This window comes from Melampsora larici-populina, assembly GCF_000204055.1.
Source record: "Melampsora larici-populina 98AG31 unplaced genomic scaffold MELLAscaffold_4, whole genome shotgun sequence".
Lineage (NCBI taxonomy): Eukaryota > Fungi > Basidiomycota > Pucciniomycetes > Pucciniales > Melampsoraceae > Melampsora > Melampsora laricis-populina.
This window is the reverse complement of record NW_006768768.1, coordinates 1,186,031-1,209,666: the sequence shown is the minus strand read 5'-3', so window position 1 is coordinate 1,209,666 and position 23,636 is coordinate 1,186,031. Positions and strand designations below refer to the sequence as shown.

General features: G+C 38.5%; 2 protein-coding genes across 2 annotated transcripts; one reads left to right on the top strand and one right to left on the bottom strand.

Moving 5' to 3' along the window:
* Positions 1 to 278: 278 nt before the first annotated feature.
* MELLADRAFT_115344 (uncharacterized protein) lies at positions 279 to 2,414 on the bottom strand (the record flags this gene model as incomplete). The annotated part of the gene is made up of 8 exons (XM_007405478.1): positions 279 to 503; positions 575 to 1,202; positions 1,279 to 1,578; positions 1,653 to 1,753; positions 1,823 to 1,922; positions 1,993 to 2,014; positions 2,077 to 2,197; positions 2,276 to 2,414. The coding sequence occupies 7 exons, from the start codon at positions 2,137 to 2,139 to the stop codon at positions 377 to 379; spliced, it is 1,341 nt and encodes a 446-aa protein (XP_007405540.1).
* Positions 2,415 to 15,314: 12,900 nt separating this feature from the next.
* MELLADRAFT_54965 (uncharacterized protein) lies at positions 15,315 to 16,116 on the top strand (the record flags this gene model as incomplete). Its single annotated transcript, XM_007405739.1, has 2 exons — positions 15,315 to 15,802; positions 15,891 to 16,116. A coding segment is annotated over one exon (216 nt), but the record flags the coding sequence as incomplete, so codon positions are not given.
* Between the last annotated feature and the right edge of the window lie 7,520 nt (positions 16,117 to 23,636).

Here is a 23,636-nt window from a genome sequence, read left to right as displayed (position 1 = left end):
GGAAATCCGACAACATTGCTCGAGGTTTGGGCTGAGAGGGGGACCTCAGTGCATATGTATGTGACTTCATGTGACTGGTGCCCCCTCGGCATAACAGGCAGAGGCTGTGATGTCTACAAGGAGTTTGCAAACCTACAACGCCTTTTGAGAGTAAACAACGCTTCTTTATTGGTCATCTTGCTTCTGGGCTGCAATACAAACTCTGATACCATATTCAAAACCAGCGTATTGGGCTGGCTCGATTTGCAACGTTGCAGATGCCCACATTCCTTGGTGGTGTGGGACAGGACTTAAATGATATATATTTGCTTGATTATCAAATGTATAATGCACATCCAAAGGTTGTGGGTAACCATGTAAAACAAAGTACGATAGCTCAATATTCGCCAGGTTCCTCCTCATCAGCACCATCCAATCCGACTTCCTCGTAATCTTTCTCAAGAGCTGCGAGATCTTCACGAGCCTCTGAGAATTCACCCTCTTCCATTCCTTCTCCAACATACCTGAAATTAGATCCACAACATAAATGAGTAACACAATGTGAACCAAAATGAAAGTATATCATGAAACTGACCAATGAACAAATGCACGCTTGCTGTAGAGAAGATCAAACTTGTGATCAAGTCTACTCCACGCAGCTGCAATAGCGGTAGTGTTACTAAGCATGCAAAGACTTCGAGAGACTTTTGCGGTATCGCTGCCCGGGACTGAGGCAGGAGGCTCATTACAGATCCCGAGCTTAAATCCAGTCGGGCACCAGTCGACAAATTGAATCGTACGCTTCGTCTTGATCGTTGCAACCGCAGCGTTTGCATCACGTGGAACAACATCACCACGGTAGAGAAGTGCACAGGACATATATTTGCCTTGACGAGGGTCACACTTGACCATCTGGTTTGTGGGTTCAAAACAAGACATCGTCATCTCGGCTACACTGTTGCTCTCGTGGAAAGCCTTATCGGCACTGATGATAGGTGCATAAGTGGCCAAAGGGAAGTGAATCCGAGGGAACGGAACCAGATTGGTCTGGAACTCGTTGAGGTCTACATTAAGACTTCCGTCGAATCGAAGGGATGCGGTGACAGATGAGACCACTTGAGCAATCAATCGATTCAAGTTGGTGAACCCCGGGGATTGAACCCCAAGATTCTTCCGACAGATCTCGTAGATTGCCTGATTGTCAACCATGAAACTACAATCGACTACGTAATTACAAAGCAAAGCACTGTGTCAGGTGGCCAGTCAAAAAACTTGGCTGCATAAAGAAAGTCTACTCACCATGTTCAAGCGTGGTGTGGGTGGTCAAAACAGAGTTGTAAGGTTCGACAACTGAGCTCGACATGTTGGGGGCCGGATAGATGGCAAACTCCAATTTGGACTTCTTCCCGTAATCGGCACTGAGGCGCTCGAGAAGAAGCGCTCCAAAACCTGAACCGGTACCACCTCCAAAGGAGTGAAAGACAAAGAAACCTTGGAGACCTGTACAGTTGTCTGCCAACTTGCGGATCCGGTCCATCGATAGATCGATCAACTCCTTTCCGACAGTATAATGACCACGGGCGTAGTTATTGGCGGCATCTAATAATATCGAGTGGTCAGTATGGCCATCAACGCATGTAGGACACCCACTGAGACAGAAAGCCTGTGCACACCTTCTTTACCAGTCACCATGGTCTCGGGATGAAACAAATTCCTATAGGTACCCGTTCGAACTTCATCTACCACGTTTGGCTCGAGATCCATGTAGATACTCCTGGATAAACATAGCATGATGAACAATATGTATCCAAAGATGTTGACTATATTTCAAATGAGCACTAACCTAGGCACGTATTTACCAGATCCCGTCTCGCTGAAGAAGGTACTGAAACCATCATCCCCTCTGGCAGTTGGGGAAGTGATACGTCCATCGGGGCTGAGACCTATAGGAAGCCTGGATGTGTCAGAAACGCAAGCAGACATTAACACAAACTCAGAAGTGTTTAAACACACCGTGTTCAATCGTATAAAGCTCCCCTGCGCGCGAGATTCAGTTCAGTAGAGTACATAACGTTATATATCCCAAATCAGTCACTCACAGCAGGCATTACCAAGCTGACAACCAGCTTGACCGACGTGCAAACTAATAACTTCACGCATGGTGTATATTAGAGCTTGAGTCTATGGTATTAATTGCAACAGCTGTTCGGTGTGATCGCTAGGCATGTCCGATCGAGCATTTGAAAAAAGGGGTCAGGTCCTCAACGGAGATCGGATGTGGAAAACATGAACTCACGAAATGTGATTCTGGAAAGGATAGGAGCTTGAAGGCAGAAACGAGCTAGCCTCGCTGATGATCCCGTTTAAGTTACGACGGGAGACAACGAGAATAGGTAATCCAAGTCGGTAGAGGAAAAGCGGTTTGCAAAGAAGTGGTGGCTCCCTGAATCTTGAGACTTGGGGTGATCATATTCATCATCGTAGGTTCGTGACACACGCTATAAGCATATGTTGTATACATACAACATTGTGACTGTACAAGCAAATGAGTCTTCAAAGTCACACTTGTAAATACTAATCCCTCTCAGACAAGCGAGAGGGTCTTTACAGCCATGGTTGACACTGCGGGAATTAATTAGCTTGAACCCCGATTGAACCGAATTTTGGTGTCCGGGTTCGAAATTTCCTCAAATTGTGAATTTCGTTCACAACTTGTTTGCAATACGTTTGCTGATTTCCCTTGAGTGGTACTCTGCTCTCCCCGTGTATGCACAGCTACATCATACAACAACAACGCCTTTCAACAACAGTCACCACAGATTCATCAATGTGCAGAGCATCAAGACTGAGGATGCATGACAAAGGAAAGCTGGCTCAATGGTCGGAAATGGGGTTGTTGTTGTATGTTGTAGCTGTACATACATACGCGGGGCCAACAGAGTACCGCTCGAGGGCAATTGGTAAACCTATTGCAAACAAATTGTGAACGAAATTCACAATTTGAGGAAATTTCAAACCCGGACACCGGTTTTGAACTGATTGATTCCCGCGGTGTGACTTGTTTTTTTTGAAAATTCTGTCCGGTGCAAAATTCATACTTTTTTTTTCAATTTTTTTGAGCAATGTGCAAGGAATATGATCCTCCAATGACAATCATGCATCCTTGTGACACTTCACATCTTTTGCAATACATGTGCTGAATCCTCTATGATCATTGTTTGGCTTTCATGGCTATTGGTGAGAACATCACTTTCTCATCAGTTATATTTAAGATTTGACATAGCCAAGAAGTGGTCAACCCACTAATCAGGTGTGGTGAAGTTGATTCTAGAAAAAGCTGGAAAGCTCAGTTGCAGTCATTCCATCTGCTGTGTTGATGAGCTTCTTACAAATTTCTGATCAACCATTGTTGGAATGGTTGTAGTTAATTTGGCAGTTGACAGCAGGTTACCACAAGATAAAGCTTAAATTGATGTGATTTGTGAACTCACTCAACTTCAAGTGTTCTTTCACACCCAGAACTTTGAAATCTTTCAGAACCACCCTCCAAGGACAAATGAGATGAATGAGAGGCTGGAGAAAAGTGGCAAGTATGTTTTTTGAATTAAACCAATATGAGCTCATAAAATGGCTTCATGGTGTCAGAATTCCAATGTTGGGTGCTGCTGGGTGTCATCCTGGCAAGAATAAAAAGGACAGTGCAACTGATTCAAACAATGACAATGACAATGACAATGACAATGACAATGACAATGACAATGACAATGACAATGACAATGACAATGACAATGACAATGACAATGACAGATTTTGAGCTCATAGAAAGCAAGTTCAGACTCACTTTGAAAACGAACTTTGTAATTATGTTGAGCGTGTTGATGAGCCATCTAAGGCAGTAGAAAAGGACCCAAACCTCGCTTTAGAGTGGTGGAAGGTATCCTTTCAACCCTTTCTTATTCTTATATTTTCTATTCTATACCACTTCGTCCTTGTGGCAGTTGCCCAACAGTGAGCACACATGGAATGCCTTTGAGGCACAAAGGCAATTTGTGTGAGCTTGTCAATGAGCAAACACCACACAGACATGGTGTACTCAAAGCTGACTTTGATGCATGACCACATCCGTTTACTAGGTCAACAAGGCCAGATATCCAGTTCTATCATCTCTGGCAAGAAATTATCTAGCGGTCTGTGGGGCGTCCTGTGCTGTTGAGAGAACTTTCTCAGCAGCTGAAGATGTGTGTTGTCGTGATTGAGGAGCTATGAAACCTCCAACCAATGAGCGCTTGGTAAGTGCTCTAATGTGGTCTAAGGATGGGATACTCATAGCAGGCAAGGAGTTTGCAGAGTGTCAAAGATGTATGGCAAGTAGCATTGCATTGGACTAACCACATTGTAAAAGAAAGGGTTGACAAGAAGTTTACATCTTATATTTCCTATATTCATAAACACTTGTTATTGTTATTGTTATTGTTATTGTTATTGTTATTGTTATTATTATTGTTATTGTTAACATTTCTATTACTCTTTTTTGCTCTTTTTTGTTATTTACACACAGCTCTTTGTTTTTTTCTTCTCATCTCCACTCAAATGCACTGCCCTTGAAGGCCCTTGCTACTGTTTTTAGGCCAGTATTGGTATTGGTATTGGGACAGTATTGATAAACTGTATGATATTCAATACAGTATTGGTATTGTACCCAGTAGCAGTACACCAACATGAACACCCAACCTAAAATCCCATGGACAAAACCCATGACACCCCAATTGTTTTTTGAGTTTTGTCCAACAGGGAAGTGGGAAACCAATGGACAAAACCCCAAAAACAATCGGGTTGTCATGGGTTTGTAGGTTGGGTGTTCAAGTTTGTGGACCATTAGTATTGTTGATACAGTCAACTCTCTCTAATGGCATACAGTTTGGCAGGCAGTTTTCTTATGCATTCAGAGGAATATGCCTTTACAAATCTTATTTTGGCGGGAAAAAACTCCGTAAAACCTATGCATTTAGAGGAATTATGCCCATAAAAGGTATGCCTTTATGGAGAGTTGACTGTATGTTACCTGAGCCAACATTTTATGGTATCTTGGTATTCAATACTGTATTGAGTAAAGTATTGCATTGGCAATATTTTACCAAAGTATCTTACAATGGGAATTGTGATCTTGATACTTTACTGGGTATTGAGAGCATCCACAGTGGTGGGCTCCAAATTGGGGCTATGGCCAAATTTGGTGACTGAGCCCCAATTTTTTGGTGCAATGGCAGTCCCCATCACCAAATTTTTTTGTAGCCGGTGTAGAACTTATAACCCAACAAGGGTTATACAAAGCTGGAAGAGGATAATCTACTAAGAAAAGGACTAGTAGAAGTTGTCTGAGACTGCTCTTCTAAAACAACACAATCAGGAAAGGCTCTGTTGTATTGAGTACAGATCAGGCACCAGAGAAATATATCTTCACACGTATTTTAACTTCAAAAGCACAATTGTTATTACTATCAACACTGCTATAGTGTTATTCCCAAATGATAACTGAAGAAATAAGCAATATCTTATTGATATTATTCCCAATGAGTCTTTTTTGACTATAAAACTAAAGTAAATTTCTCTTTATAATTGTAATAAAGGGTGTATTTAAGTGACCAGGTACTATTACAATAAGTTTATAATGATAAACAAAATAATAACTGTGTAGATGATAAAGAAAAAAGGGGGAACAACAGTCCCAAAATCCTCTCAAAGTATATATAACAATGTACTCCAACTTTTACAATGGTCAACAGCCTCAAAACCAGTCAAATCCGCCCAGAAATCCCTAAAAACCCTATGATGACGCAATGTAATGATTTTGTTACTAATAAATGATGTAATTTTCACAGCCAAAATTGATCAATGACGCAATAATATGATGTACAGCACTTCTTATGATGAATACAGGTGATTTTTTCCTTGTAAACTAGCTGAAAACCAATTTTTGAGATTACGTATTTTTTCAGATGTGCTCCAATTTTTGATTACTAAAGTGCATCTTCTAGCCCTCGTGTTACTGATCATCTATGACACCCATATGACCTACTTCTGATGAGTGATGAGTAAGACATCGAGTTGTGAAGTTAAGATTTTGAGCATCACATGCTGACTTGTGACTGTAAATTCGAGATTCACACCAATTCTTTATTTGCCTTATAACTTTTTTCATACACCTCCGCTACTATTGATTTAAAGTTTGTACATTATGTAATCCACTCATCTGCGTTGAATTAGCCATTTACCAACCCAATCTGACGTCATTTGACATATGTAATAAGCTGAAAACCTTCATTTTTGACGAAATTCACCCATTTTCTCCACTTTTCACAGCTGTTACTCTATTTCTCTTGCTCATGTAATATGACATCATCTTCTGTAACCTTAAAAATCCCGGAAAATCTTCTTGGCAACCTTAAATTCCATTACTACCACTATTACATAACCAAACTACATGTGTACTCCTTGTTTACCAACTTCAAAAAAGTGCCTTTTCTCTAATAACTTCTGTTTCTTCTTATCAACCTCCAAGATTAAAATTGTCACAGTATAATATAATGTTGTTCTTTCATATTCTAACCTCATAATACCCATAACTTTATTTTTACTACCCTAAAAACCATTTTCCAACCTATGTACCTATATTTTTGAATTTTTCTTATGTTTTTCTTTTCTTTCTTTTTGTAATAAGTTTGTGAATAAACTATAATGATCTTAATAAGTAATGTGAAATAAAATGATGTAATGTTATCCTTATGACCAATACATAAGCCTATAAGAGCTTCAATTGATCGAAAACCTCCATTTTGAATTTTCTGTCCTGCTGAATCCTTCTAATAAACTGGTAAACTGCTAAATGTGAATTTTTTAATTGATCCCATAAATTGATCACCACACCGGCTTCAAATTTTGAGCTTTGGGCTACAAATTTGGCAACAAAAAGCCGGGCTCCAGATTCCCGCACTTGCTCAATCCCATACCTCCCACATGTAGGCCCACGTACACCAATCTCAAAGTGTGTGTAAACACATAGAATGTACAGTCAGTGACAAAAAGTGTACGTACCTCAAGTACATATGTAGTCCCAGTCTATGGGCACTTTGTCTCTTGAATAACTTCCTCATACCTCATCCAGAACCTGTCTGAAAATGAAGACTTGTAGCCTGTTGCCCACTCAAAAGGCCTCTATTGTTTTAATGCACCAAGCTGGGGTTCCTGGAACTCAAATTGCCAAGAAACTGGGCCATCCCAAGTTGACTGTCTATACAGCGATTCACAACGACCGCAAAAGACGTCAATCAACACTCGAAAACACTTGGTCAACCAAAAAAGTTCTCAAAACGCTGTATACCAAGTGGAAGGCAAACCCTCAGAGCAAGCTTCAGGCTTTGGTTGCATCCATACCTGATCATATAAAGGCTGTGCTCAAATCAAAGGGTGGACACACTCCCTGGTAAAAGTGACTGTATTTTAGAGTCTATGTTACAGTTATGAATCCTGAAATTCAATCATACGTACTCTGATGAGTGGCCATCTAGACCATGTAATTTCAGGTATATCAGTAGTCAGATGTTGAGTACACACACTTTTTGAGAGTTGCCCAATAGGCAAGCTATCGTACAGGTACATATACTTTTTGTCACTGACTGTACACTTTTGAAGCCCAAATGACTGCATCCAGATTGTTTTGATGCCCACCAAATTTGAATTTGCTTGATTTGGAGCCCACCACTGTGGACGCTCTGACAATACTTCACTAGTAAAGTATCTGTTGCAGTGTTGCTCTAAGAGCATCTCCAACGCTCCCGAATCTGAATGACTAATTGTTATGCTTATGTCAAAAACTGTCAGGGTGGCTATAATTCAAAAGCTAACTTGTCTAGACTTACACTATTGAAGACCTGACTAAAATCCTTCTGGGTACATGGGATGGTATATCTGTGAGTATCTAAACAGATTAACCAAAGATCAAATTTTAATAAGTATATTTCTAACAAACTTGCAATATAAATTCTTCAAAGAAGAGCACAGGTGTGAGGAGTCAGCAACTGTTGGGCTGACTCTTCACTAAAAAAGGTGAAGAGTAGACAAAGATGAAGTCTTCACTTGGTACACCCAAGTGAAGACTACAGTTAGTTGACCTCTGGGGAGAGGATTTATAGCCAGTGGGATGGCTGAGTAATCCCTCTAAGGATCTTACTTGGAGCTCTGGTTGATCTTACAACTCTGGAGCCTGCAGTACTTTAGACTCTGAGGATTCAGAGGTGCCACTGGGTACTTTAGACTCTTTTGAAGAGGAACCCTTTGTAAATTCCAAGCTTGTTCTGTTAGCTATTAATCCCACCAGCTTAGAACACCACTTGAGGTTTTACAATAACCTGAACAAAGACAGAAAAGAACCACAACAATCAAAGTACAACAATATCACTGTACTCAATATTCTTGGTGAAGAATCAAGTAAGTTGTGATGATGAGTTGTGTAATGATATTAAGTTGGTTCTTCTTCCAGAGTGGGAAGAAGAGGGGTTTATATATCCTAGACCTAGGTGTCAACTTGTGGTTGGCACTTAGGTTTGCTTTTTCTTTGGGTTAGGTTTGGGTTAGGTTTACTATTACTAATTTAAGTCATAGTAAGTCTTGTTACTTAAGTGACTCTTGATACTGAGCCATGAGATGTAATCTTTATGGGTTTAAACAAGTTACATATATTTACATATGTATTTCATATATTTACATGTGTGTTTGTTAGCCTGTGGTCCTGTACACAGGGCTCAGGGCTGACAACAGGCCTACTTTTGGGTAACAGCAGTGGAAGAGTCACTCCTAGACCTGAGGGTTTTCTCTTAGGCCAAAGCTTTAGAGTAGCCTGATAATCCAAAGAAAATACAGGGATCTCGAGACAACTTTACGTTGCAAGAACAGGGTATTGACTAAGTAGAATTCACTTACGGATTTCAAGCAAGCAAGGATAAATTCAAGGGATTTGATTTGTAGTTAAAGGAGCTATAGAGCCGGTCTGACAATCTAACTGGGTTAGAGAACAGAGTCGCCTATGGAGTGTAGAAGATCAAAGGGAGTCAAATAATTGGTTCAAGATAGCGGAGGGAATCCACAAGAAAGTGAGTGAAAATGTGATACATTTATTTTACTAATGTAACCTCTAAGAATACTAATGGGTCCTTGTTAGAATGTAGATGGGTAAAGTGTGATGCCTTCCTATCTTTTGGCAAAGGTAACTGGGTTTTATAGCTTTTAGGAACCTGTTTGACTTGTGGTTCTATGTTATGAGCCACAGGCTACAAGGCTACTTCATTATGCTTATACTAAGTTGTACTCTCTCTATATCCTGCCATCTGAGCAGAACCTTGATACTGCACGTAGCAATCTAATAGCTCACCTGAAGGGCCTTGTCTCATCTCATCTCTTGCATCTCTTCAATCCAAGTCATATCATATTGCTACGTCTCATACTAGAGATCCAAGAGAAGACAAGTTCAAACAAGAAAGCAAAAGTCGAAAAGAAGAAGTTTAGAATTCAAAGTTAAAAAATTACTTAAAGAAAAGAAAAGAAGAAAAAAGTTTAAATTAGAAGCAAAGAAAGAAAAAAAAAGATCGAAAGCGAAGGAAGTAAAACGAAGAAAGTAAAGCAAGTACAGGAGGATACTCAGTTTTACCGGTTGAAGATCCTCAAACCTTATCTTAAAAAAGCATTGACGATCCCCGCAATCTAACTCAAACCTTAAATTGCCATCACGCCTAACTTCGCGGCACCTGACAGTCCAAGTGGTACGGACGAAGTATTTGTTGAAGTTGAAGATAATCAAATGGAGGATGTCAGTATAGAGTCGTTGATGAGGAAAATGGAGGAAATGAATGCGAGGTTAACAGAGGAAAGTAGATTAAGAGAAGAGGCGGAGAAGAGGTGGTTAGAATTGAAACATAGCATTGAACAGAACAAGTCGAACATTACCAGTGATCAAACAGCAACCCCGCCTCCACCCACTCATGCAACCACAGCCCCAGTTCAACAAGTACAGCAGATCAGACCACCGAAGATCGCTACTCCGAATAAGTTCGATGGAGCAAAAGGTCAGAAGGCAGAGGTATTTGTGAATCAAATCAGCTTATACATGCAGATGAACGCAGCGTCATTTGTGAACGAGCAAGCGCAAGTCGCGTTCGCACTGTCTTATATGGACGGGAAAGCTAGTTTGTGGGGTCAATCCATGACAGATCAACTACTTGATACGGAGAAAATGCGACAAGTCACTTGGAAGAGATTTATCGATTCTTTCAAGGCTACCTTTTTTGATACAGAACGAATCACTAAAGCTGAGAGAGAAATCAGAGCTTTACGTCAAACTCGAACTGTATCGGACTACTGGATTAAGTTCTCTGAATTGTCTTTAATCGTCAAATGGCCCGAGATGGTGTTAATTTCTCAATTTAAGCAAGGCCTGAAGGGAGAAATCCGAGTTCACTTGGTACGGGATGTATTTGATAACGTGGAAGATTTAGCAACATTAGCAATTAAAATCAACAACGAAGTGAATGAACGAAATCAAGACCTAACTCTTCAAGCAAAAATCACCACAACAACGTCAACAACCTCATCATCATCTCAAAATCCGGATGCGATGGACTCCTCCGCTTACCGATTTAACATCTCAAATGACGAATATCAAAGACGTGGAAATGCTGGGCAATGTTACAACTGTGGTAAAGATGATCATTTCGTGGGAGATTGTATGCTGAGGAAGAACAAAGGTGGAACACCTGTGGAGCCTGTATAAAGTGACTTACATGCCCTGGGTAAAATGACATTTACCCAGGGCATGTATGCCGGAATTTGGCAGCAGAGCAGCTCAGGACTCCTGGGGCACATCCTCAAAGCCTTATAACTTCTTTTTGAAAAGTTTTTACACACTATAAATCACCTCAGGGTACATCAAAGAGTTTATTCTTTATTATTCCTTCTTTCAAACTTATCTGAATCTTGAGTTAATCCACCTGAGGGGTACAGATCCTACGGTATGTAGCCGAGCGTAACTGCACACTTTATTGTCGGCAAGATACCGATGAAACCTGCCAGATGCCTGCAGATGAGCCAGACGATCACTTTCAAGGTACACCATCAAGTTGTACCTTTGGATTTATGTTCTTCATTCTCAAATTTGTCTAGTTCTCGCTTTTGAACCGCTAAAGCCTCCAGGAACATTGTTCTACGTTTAGTTGAAAGACTTCACGATCCCAGCGCCAAAAGTCACATGCAGATGCAGATGCATCTGATTTTACATCACGTATACACAACTTCACAATCAGACTCATCTGCATGTGTACCCTACGCAGCAACTACAATGCCAGATGAATCTGGGATGTACTTGGTACACCAGATCCATCTGCCTACACTCGTCACACATCAGATGTGCAACTGACCAGACACATCTGGTTCCACTCGCCACACCTCATCTGAATTCAACCAGATGCACCTGGTTCTCTACACATACCACGCACTACAGGACCAGATGCATCTGGTTAAATCCGCCACACCCTGCCACACCATTCAACAGCAGCCAGATGCATCTGATACATCGATCAAAACCGGATGCATCTGGTTCACAGCATCCGTGCGAGACAGATCCATCTGCAAACCAATGTTCCTAAAACATCAGACAGATACACTGCGACCAAACACATATGCTAGTGCTTCCCTTCACAAACTCAGCATAGTCCCAGGCTGTCCCTGTCAGCCCTGAGTACATATACATGTACCCAAAACTAACTTGTAATAGATAGATTGTAACTTACAAAACTTATTACATGTACATACAGCTTATAAAACACATGTAACATGTAATAAAACACATATAAACACTAACTACATATACACGTAAATGTAAAATCATATGTAATATGTAATAAAACATTAACTACACCTCATAACTCAGTGTCAAGAGTTAAAATGCTTATACTACATAATTACATAACATGTATATGTAATTATGTAGCATTAATCATAACCATAATTAATATTACCATTTAAGCCCTAAACCACAGTAGTGATATTAACAAATATCACCACAGTTAGGTTTGGAGAGAAGAGTATATAAACTCCTCCTCTCTCAGCCTTCAGAGATTTCCCACTAAGCTTTTATTACACACTACTTTTAAGAACAATTAAAGTTCTACTGAAGTAACATCAAGAGTCTTATAAATATAAGACTAGTGATATCTTCATTACTTTAATCAGTTCCTTGATTAAAAGTAAGTAATACTCTTCACTCTCCCCTGGATCCTCTACTACCCCTTAGTAGAACTCTAATAGGTTGGTGACCATATAACAACCCAAGGTTGGTGACCATAGAACAACCCAGGTTGGTGACCATATAATAACCCAAGGTTGGTGACCATAAGAACAACCCAGGGTTAGTGACCATAGATCAACTAGTCTAGTGAACTTCATCCCACTCTTTAATCTGTCACTAGAAGATTAAAGGAAGGGCTAGGATCCACCCTTCACACCTTATAATCATTTTATTAACTTCCATTTCTCATCCCTTCCCTTTGTTTATAATTCTGTGTAACTACTTTTATATTTGAAATATAATTATAATTACTTGAATTATAAGACCCACCTTGCCCAATTAGTGAGCCTTGAGTACTCAAAAGAGTAACCCACCCTCACATTTGGGGGCCTCATCGTGTTGAAACCCAAGATTTCAACCTCAATCTCTTACTAGAGTAAGAATTATCCTACTAGACAACTATAATAACAATCACCTGGAAAGCCCTCTTTCAAAATTCCAAGTTATCAATCTCTCAAGCTACTCAAAACCAGATTCTTATTTAAAATCATACAAAATTTATACACAACTCCTTCTATAGTCTATTTTTCTCTAGAAATAGTCATACAAGAATTAACTCTATTTTTTTTCAAATCTAATCCCAATTTTTTGATTTAGTCAACTTTTAACAAACATCAAAAGTCAAAGATTCTATTTCAAAAAAAATATCCTTTTGAGCCTTGTGATTGATCAGAAATAACCTTGACCAATTCATCTCCAGTACAACACAAATCAAAATCAGAAACTTATTAGATTGTTTTTTTTAGATATCTGGACTTCTTTTTTGAAGAACAACGTAAAGTGTAAATTGAAATAACAAAATTCGATTTCAAGATTCGGGAGTTGACGATCGAAAAGAAAATCAACGGAGAATTCGGAGTGAATTCAGTTATTTCCGCGGTCGGAGATAGAAAATAAGACCAAAGTAAGTGAAAATACAAGCTCAACCTTTATTGCATTAATTACCCTTATCCGTACTAACCAATATTTTTTTTTCCCCTCCCTTATTAACCCTTTCTACAATCCTTCCCGTTCTTCGTCACAGCCAAACGAGTCGAGTCAAAACAATTGAACAAGACAAGTAAGTACTCAAGTCGTACGATTACAAGTCAAGAGTACATTTACATTACAATTCCAGTATCCATTAGATCTTTTCTATCCTCTTCCTTCCTTTAGTCTTTCTTCCCGACCTCTAAATTGTCCATCGAATCCAATCTTGAATAGTAAAATTTTTTTTATTCTTTTCTTCTAAATTCTTCGATCTAAATTGGGTTCTTCAAAAATAATAAATTATTCAATTAAAAGAAACCCTCGGACCAAACGAAGCACCACGACTCGAGTGATCCTCGGACAATCAACCAGTACGACGAAGTCAGACAACGATAAATTGTCGTCATCAGTGTGAAGGAAAGCATCAGTCCAGCCGACTTACAACCACAAAGACATCGAACGATTAGCCACCAACGATAGATTTAACAAACAACAAATTAAAAGTAAGTCAGCGAGTTATACATTCAAAAACAGATAGAAAGAGAACTGACCAAGTCACACAGTGATCACCTTCGAAACCCGGATCGGAATCGAAAACTATCGACAATTCTATCAATATAAGAACAGCGTTCATTTTGACTTCAAACAACCCCCAGGACAGTCGATTCAAAGAAAGTCTAACGGTTATAAACAATTAAATCGATCAATCAGATTCACAAACTTGTTTAAATTTATTCAACTAGTCTCTACAATCAAGAGTAACTAGAAAATTTTTTTTTTTCAACTGTCCTTCAATAATTCTCTTTCAAACTCTTATCGATAACAAGTACTGATATTAAATCTTTTTCATTTTTTTTTTTCTTTTCTTCTTTACTCGATTTTTTTATTTTTCCCTCTTTTTTTTAATAAAAAAAAAAAAAATCCTTTTAGTGGCATTCCCACAATTGTTTAACTCACTTGACCTCGCTAACAGAGGAAACACTCAACAACCAGTTGAAGATATTCAAGTAATTCAATCGACCCCAGCTTTACCAGAAACCGAGAACGTCGACGGTTCCATATTAGATTTCGAAGATCAATACGGTAATAACTCACAAGAACCAATCGTTATCGACTCTACGATTACTACACCAGCTGCGGATTCCTTGATCATAGATATCGATTCTCCCGCTTCGGACGATACTACGAGAGCAAGAATCCGAGCCGAAGGTCCTTCACCGGAAGAGTTGATCGATCACCAACATAGTAAGTAATTCAAAGACTGTATTTCATTTTTTTTTTTTTTGAAAATAAAACAAAATATTAGAACACATTTCTGATTGACCAATCAATTGCTTTGTCCTGATACTAATTTTTTTAGCCAACAATCAAAGAAACGATCCAGTCCAAGGTTATAATCACCAGAACCATCAATACATCGATCACGTGCAAGTAGCCCACGGGTACCAACAAGTTCAAGGACCTGGTGGACACCGTAAGTAAAATAACTTTCAAATTTTTTAGCCTCCCTCTTCTAATTTGATAATTCAAACATTTTATTCTAAAAATTTTTTTTTACCGGTCATCCCTACTATGTCTACTAGATCCTCACAACCACCAAGTAGGACAGGATCAACCAGTACACGAGGTTCAACCAAATCGAAGCGATCAGTTGAACCCACCTCACGGACAACGCGACGGACACCAGGCAGCGAACTATTTGAACCACTACCCCCATCAGGTAAGCCAGATGTAAAATTAGTGGAAAGCTTTGCAAAAAGAAAAGAAGTACAAAATCTTACCTTATCACCGTTAGACCCAACAGGAACAAGCGGGGTACTACTACCAACCTCACTACCCGGGCAACCTCTCAGCTCCGGTAGCGCAATACCCGATCGCTCCATCGCCAGTCTACCAACCTCAACCCAACTACGCGATAGCTCCCTCGCCAGTCTACCAACCCCAACGCAACTACCCGGCGCACCCGTCCCCGGTCTATCAACCACGCCAACCGACTCCTGGTGTGAGCAACAGCAACATGGCACCACCTCCTCCTCCACCACGATCGTACCAACAGACCCGCGCAGCCGAGGAAGCCCGGTTACGACAAGCCATCCTCGACCACAAGCGCAACCTAGACGAAGCGAGAGTGGCGAACAATTCGACCAACTTTCGCCAAATCTTAGGGATAGCGAAAGAAGCCCACAAGGAACTGGAAGAGTTCCTAGGGGGACGTCGCCATTGCTCTACCGTGGAGAAGGTGGCAGGGTACAACCCTTATCTGATCAACCCGAGTACGATGGAACCCTTCGAACATCCTCGACCAGGACCTTCCAGCCAACGTCGCAAGAGAGCTCACAACGAGGACCTCGAGGAGATGGCGGAGAACGCCTCGAACCTCCTGGACATGTTCTTGTTGGTGAAGAAAATGAAGAAAGACGACAAAGACCCAGAATCGAAAGGGAAAGGGAAGGAGAGAGAACAGTAAGTATTCTCCCCCCTCCAGTTTCATCTTTTCATCATCATCCATCAATTTTGTATACTGAGACACCTTTCACTGGACCCCCTATAGATGAAAAGAGTTCTATTCCTAATTCACCCTCTCTCAGCTCACTTAAGTTAGAAGAAAATGAATTAGAAGAGGTAAAACATCAAAGACTGTTCAACCAGTCAGATTTAGTTTCCTACAATGCTTCCTCTGTATCTGTTTCACATTCATATTTAGATTTAGAAGATCTTGTCAGACGAAAAACTTACGCTATCTACGAAAAAGTTGAGCAATTGAATCCAAATTTGAATTTACTAAAAAACCAATGTGAGCAAAGTGAGAAAGAGAGAATTAAAGATTTCAATTTAAGTTGCCAACTTTATAAGACATCTTATGATGACATTATGATTAAGTTTTTAGAGTTGAAAGAACAAATAAGTGAAGTTAAAAAACTTTTTCAAGAGATTGATAAAGAAGATAATAAGATATCATACAAAGATATCTGCAGTAAGTTGGAAGAATTAAAAGTGCAAATTGTTGAAATCAAAGAAGAAAAACATGAATTTCAAAAAGAAATCACATCCAAAGAGAAAGGTAAACAAAAAGAAGTCATTGTATCTGAAAGTAAAGAAGTAAGTGGATCAACATCAAATACTAGTGAGAAAGTCAATCAAGGAGAAACTGAGATTCAAGAATCAGAAGTAACTCCAATGTATAGTTTGAATAAAACACAAGCCCTAGTACTGCAGATTCGGGAGACATTGAACCAGAGATTTGAAGACCCAATATTGAAACCTTCTGAACAAAACATAGTTAAACAAATAACTCACTTGGCTAATCAGATTGCTTCACGTATTTCTGAAACTGAGAAAAGAATAACTTCAAGACTTAACAGTATTGACAAAAATTTCAACGAGACAATAAATAAAATGTCTCAAGAAAGAAATCAAGATAAAGAACAAATCAGAGAAACAAGTGATGTCATAGTAAGTGATCTTGGAGAAATAAAAAAAGTAACCAAACAATTGGATATCAAGTTAGATAAACAACTTAAACTACCAATCAAGGACCCGTATAACAAGATTGAGGAATTACTTAATAGATTTGAAAAACATGAAATTCAAGTCACTTCCTCCATTGGTGAAATAAAAAAAGAAAGAAATGTAACAGAAATTCGTGAAAATTTGAATGAACAACAACAACAATTCGAGAGTAGTATGATGCAATCTTACCATGCATTACAAGAAACCATAAAAGACAACCATGAAAAATTAGCAAAAGAATTATTAAGACAACAAGAAATACAAATTAAGTCTTTTACAGATCAAATGATGAAGCAACAAGTCGTGATAAATAATAAGATATTAGAAAAGAATGTTGAAATACAACAACAGCTGACACAAATGGATGACAATGCCAATACAGCAAGAATGTCAATTATTCAGGAGCTAAAACCTGATATAGTAAATAATAGTACTATGCCAATGAACCAAACAAGCCCAAGAGTAACCTATGGACATTCAAATACGCCCTTTGAAGACAATCCACGAGTTGATCCATCACTTAGAGGAGAAGCTAGATTTAGACAAACCACAACAGAACCAAGAGAAAGGACTGTCAGCTATGTTGAACCTGTACCAACACATAGAGAGTTTCAGAGCCCATCAATTCACGAAAGAACAATTGTAAGAGAAGCAACACTTCCACCTCGTGAAAGATCATTCATGAGAGAAGATACTGCCCAGACAGGTATGGCAGAATCTGTTAGAGAAGATAATGTGACTAAAGCTTTGACTAAACTTTGGCCAACTGGCAAAGATTGGAAAAAATTTAGTGGAGATGGTGAATATAATCATAATGATTATATTGATTGGTGCGATGATTTGATCATTACCCTGAAAATGGACCCTCTTGTTATTGTAAGCCATTTAGCAACAGCTTTTACTGGCACAGCAGGACAGTGGTACATGGACAAACGTAAAACTAAAGGCTCAATGACGTGGAATGAGTGGAAAGACGAAATTCACAAGAGATTTGGTAACAACGTTTGGAAAAATAACATGGAAGATTTATTTATGAAAGACAAATTTGATGCTAATATACACTCAGATCCCACAGCTTGGTCTTTGAAACAAAAGAAGAGAATTTCAGCTTTTGATCCGGATTCTTCTGAAGACAGAATAGTAAATAAAATCCTGAACAAAGTTGATGGTGATGCTAGAAATGCCATCAAAAGCCAGCTATCTACACCATATGAGTGGGATATGTTTCTGATGGTGTTTAAAGATATTTTTGAAAATACAACCATCATAACTAAGAAAAGATACATGAACAGACCAAGAAGACCCTTTGTTGAAAATAAAGCCACCTTTAAGGAGGATAAAATGCAAGGTCCCTCTAGTACAAGAGTCCAACCAAGTACATCAGACAGGAAACCTTCCAGAGCATGCCCAAACTGTGGAAGTAAGGATCCAAAACATCAATGGAGAGGATGTAAAGATAAAAGAATAAATGTGATTGAAGAAGACACTGAAGAAAGTGATAATATGAATGACGAGTTTGACTTTCAAGGAGGACAACTTTCAGGAGATTCAAGTTCAGACAGCGAAAAAGAAGACCATCCAAAGCAACATCAACAGAATGTCTGCATGATTGGTACTCATGAGGAAAATGAGAAAGACATCAATATACTTCAAGCAGAAGCAGACGTACCTCACTCATGGCAAGATGACATGCAGATGGGAAATACAATTGATGCAAGATTACTAAAATCTAAACCAGCAGACGGAATGGCACATACTTTGGGACATCATGCAATGGCCCGAGCATTGGTAAACAATTGCAAAGTACCAATACTGCTGGACAGTGGAGCATCATGCTCAATTGTTGGAAAACATTTTTTATCTGAAATTGTACCAGACTGGCAGGAAAGAATCATGCCCAGTAGTCATGTGAAGTTCTCTGGAGTTGGTAGTAAGCTTCATGCTTTAGGAGTAATCAGTTTACCTGTGATATTCCCACATGTTAAACAATCAATTAGAATAAATGCTGAATTTGTAGTAATGGAAAATGCAAACAACAAATATTTCATATTAGGTGCGGAAAACTTAAGCCAATATGGATTTGATATATTTCATAGTAAAGAAAGATATTTTACTATTGGAAATAATAACAAAAGTATTAAGTTTGCTTTAATGCAACATAAAGAAATTTTATCAATTAAACCGGACATTACAATAGAATCTCCAACAAATGTAGACACAAAAGAAATTCGAGATAAGATACTAGAAGCACAATTTGGACCCAATCTTACCCATACTCAAAAAGAAGATATAATCAAAATGGTGATTAAATACAAAGATCAGTTTGGGTTAGGAGAGCAACCTCTTGGAGTCATTAAAGACCATCCGGTGAAAATAGAACTCACAATTGATAAACCTTACCCTCCTATATTAAGGAAAGGAGCATATCCAGCTAGCCCAAGAAGTAGGAAAGAAATAGAAAAACATATTGAAGAACTACTTAGTATGGGTGTAATCCGGAAAGTAGGTAGTGATGAAGAAGTTGACGTAACTTCACCTGTGCTAATAGCATGGCACAATGATAAGTCTAGACTTTGTGGAGATTTTCGAGCTCTTAATCAATATACAAAGCCTGATAGGTACCCGCTACCTAGGATAGATCAATCTTTGACAAACTTGTTTAGAGCAAGGCATATTACACTAATGGATATAATGAAGGGTTTTCATCAGAACATAGTAGAAATATGTAGCAGAAAATTCCTTAGAATTATATGTCATTTGGGAATATTTGAATATATTAGAATGCCTTTTGGAATAAAAAATGCTCCAGCTTTCTTTCAAAGAATGATGGACACAGAGTTTTCAAAGGAGCTACGAGAAGGATGGCTTAAAGTTTACATTGATGACCTTATTCTTTTTCATACAACCTGGGAAGAACATATGGTATCAATGGAAATAGTATTATTAAGAGCCAAAGCCATGGGTATGACAATATCTTTAAAGAAATGTCACTTTGGTTTTGAAGAATGTAAAGCCCTAGGTCATCGAGTATCAGGATTATGGGTAGCAGTAGACCAAAACTCTGTAGCAGCAGTACTACATAAACCTTGCCCAAAGGATAAACAAGAATTGAGTTCCTTCTTGGGATTTACAAGCTACTACAGAGCTCACATTCCAAACTTTGGAATTATTACTCGTAGCCTTTACAGACTTTATGCTAAAGGTGTAGTCTTTGAAATGACAAAGGAAAGAATTGATGCAGTGAATAAAATAAAACAAATACTTACAACCGCACCAATTTTGTTTCATCCGGACTTTGAGAAACCTTTTAAACTTTACGTTGATGCATCAATTGAAGGTTTAGGAGCAGCACTCCATCAAACACAGATAATTGATGGGAAACCAAAAGAAGGTCCAATTGTCTTTATATCTAGAAAATTGACTGATACTGAAAGTAGATATTCTTCGCCCCAGCTAGAAGCCTTAGCACTAGTCTGGGCATTAGAAAAATTACACTACTACCTTGATGGTAGCTACTTTGAAGTCATAACAGACTGTACTGGAGTAAGGTCACTGACAAATCTCAAATCTCCAAGCAGACACATGCTAAGGTGGATGATGGCAATACAAGAGTATAAACCATTTATGACAATTACTCATAGACCAGGAAAATTCCACAACAATGCTGATGGACTTAGTAGAATGGCATTACCAAATGATTCCAGTAATCCAGCGTGGGAACCTGAAGAAATGGAAAGAGACATTCCGGTGATGGGAATCAGTTTATGTGAATTGTCTGAAGAATTTTTTGATGAAGTAAAAGCTAGTTATGAAAAGAATAGTAACACAGCTAAACTTACCAGAATATTATCTGCACAGAATACTAATCTGAGCCTATCAAGTACACTTGAACAACCTTGGAAAGATGGACTAACTCAAGGAAAAATTTCACTTGAGTCTGACCTACTATATTTTAGAGAAAAACATACTGCGGTGTTAGTAATAATGACTACTGAACATATTCAACAAACATTACATGTATGCCATGATGAATTTATGTCAGGACATCTGTCGGAAGACCGGACGGTAGATAGAATAAAAAGCACAGCCTGGTGGCCAAATTGGAGACAAGATGTTGAAGAATACGTAAAGACTTGTGAAAGATGCCAAAAAGCAAATAAAGCCACAGGAAAAAGATTTGGTTTACTTCAAAGAATAGAAGAACCAACTTATGCTTGGGAAGTCATTAACATGGATTTTGTTACTGGTCTTCCACCATCATTAATTAACAATTACAACTGTGTACTAGTCATTGTGGACAGATTTTCAAAAAGAACAAGGTTCTTGCCATGCTACAAAGAAGCAACAGCAATGGACATTGCATTACTATTCTGGGAAAGAATAATAAGTGATGTAGGATTACCACGAATAATCATCAGTGACAGAGATCCAAAATTTACTTCTGAATTTTGGAAGAGTCTACATGCACTTATTGGAACAACATTAGCCCTTTCCACTGCGTACCATCCACAGACTGACGGTCTCAGTGAAAGAAATATCAGTACCTTAACTGAGATCATCAGGAGGTATTGTACTGAAGGACTCTGTTACACAGATAAGGACGGACACACACATGACTGGCATACATTACTACCAGCCCTAGAGTTAGCATATAATAGCAGCATACACAGCACAACAGGAAAGAAACCTTTTGAAGTAGAAAGAGGCTATTGTCCTAGATTACCAAAGGACCAAATTAAGAATAAAAATGTTGAATTTCATCCAACTTCTTTAAGTTTCTTCGATATGCTTGGTAAAGCAAGAGCTCGAGCAGCTCAATGTATTGAAGATTCTGTGACTTATAATCAAGAAAGATGGAATAAAACTCATAAAGAACCTAAATTTGTAGTAGGTGAACAAGTTCTACTCTCTACTACAAACTTTACTAATCTTCAAGGACCTAAGAAACTTCAAGACCAATTTGTTGGACCATTTGTAATACTAAAATTCCATGGAAGCAATGCAGTAGAAGTAGCATTGACAGAGGAATTTGGGAGAAAGCATCCAGTATTTCCAATCTCATTAATAAAGAAGTTTCACGCTTCTGACAAGAGCAAATTTCCTGACAGGGAAATACCCAAGAAAACTCCTATCAGGTTTGAAACTGACGGAGAAAAGATTTTTTCACATATAATAAAACAAAGAGATACACAAGTTAACGGTAAATCTACTACACTCTATCTTGTGAGATACAAGAATAGGAGTGCAGACGAAGATGAATGGCTAGCAGCAGACAAAGTCCCTAATAACAGAACAACCTTGCGAGAGTTCAGAGCCCAAAGAAGAGCTCATAAACCTTCTGAAAAGAAGTAATGACCTCCTTTGAGGGTGGGGAATGTCAGCCCTGAGTACATATACATGTACCCAAAACTAACTTGTAATAGATAGATTGTAACTTACAAAACTTATTACATGTACATACAGCTTATAAAACACATGTAACATGTAATAAAACACATATAAACACTAACTACATATACACGTAAATGTAAAATCATATGTAATATGTAATAAAACATTAACTACACCTCATAACTCAGTGTCAAGAGTTAAAATGCTTATACTACATAATTACATAACATGTATATGTAATTATGTAGCATTAATCATAACCATAATTAATATTACCATTTAAGCCCTAAACCACAGTAGTGATATTAACAAATATCACCACAGTTAGGTTTGGAGAGAAGAGTATATAAACTCCTCCTCTCTCAGCCTTCAGAGATTTCCCACTAAGCTTTTATTACACACTACTTTTAAGAACAATTAAAGTTCTACTGAAGTAACATCAAGAGTCTTATAAATATAAGACTAGTGATATCTTCATTACTTTAATCAGTTCCTTGATTAAAAGTAAGTAATACTCTTCACTCTCCCCTGGATCCTCTACTACCCCTTAGTAGAACTCTAATAGGTTGGTGACCATATAACAACCCAAGGTTGGTGACCATAGAACAACCCAGGTTGGTGACCATATAATAACCCAAGGTTGGTGACCATAAGAACAACCCAGGGTTAGTGACCATAGATCAACTAGTCTAGTGAACTTCATCCCACTCTTTAATCTGTCACTAGAAGATTAAAGGAAGGGCTAGGATCCACCCTTCACACCTTATAATCATTTTATTAACTTCCATTTCTCATCCCTTCCCTTTGTTTATAATTCTGTGTAACTACTTTTATATTTGAAATATAATTATAATTACTTGAATTATAAGACCCACCTTGCCCAATTAGTGAGCCTTGAGTACTCAAAAGAGTAACCCACCCTCACAGTCCCAGGGTCATCTGGCAATCACAACACACAATCCATACTTGCCTCGCCTCTCATCAAATCTCTCTGGTGCTATTTGCTTGGACTCAATATGTTTTGCTGACTCAGCCATTTCCTTCTCGGACGTCTCGGATGATCAACTACTTGTAAGTTGATACAATTTGCAGGAATAGGTCTTTGGTGAACGATTTTTTATTGTAAATTTGTATTTCAGCTCAAATACATAAGATAGATCTCGCTTAGAAGTACTCAAGTATACAAGCAGAATGAATGTGATACTTGGAAAGGTTCAAATGAAAAGACCGACATTGATGAGCGTTGATGTTTATAAGAACTTCAAATGAATTACAAAACAAAGAACTGATCATTAGAGATCAGTATATAATTCACAAAAACTAAGTAGAAGACCACAGCAAAGACTCAGAAGTCTAGGTGATCCCGATCCACGAGGTCCAATAGACGGCATCAACT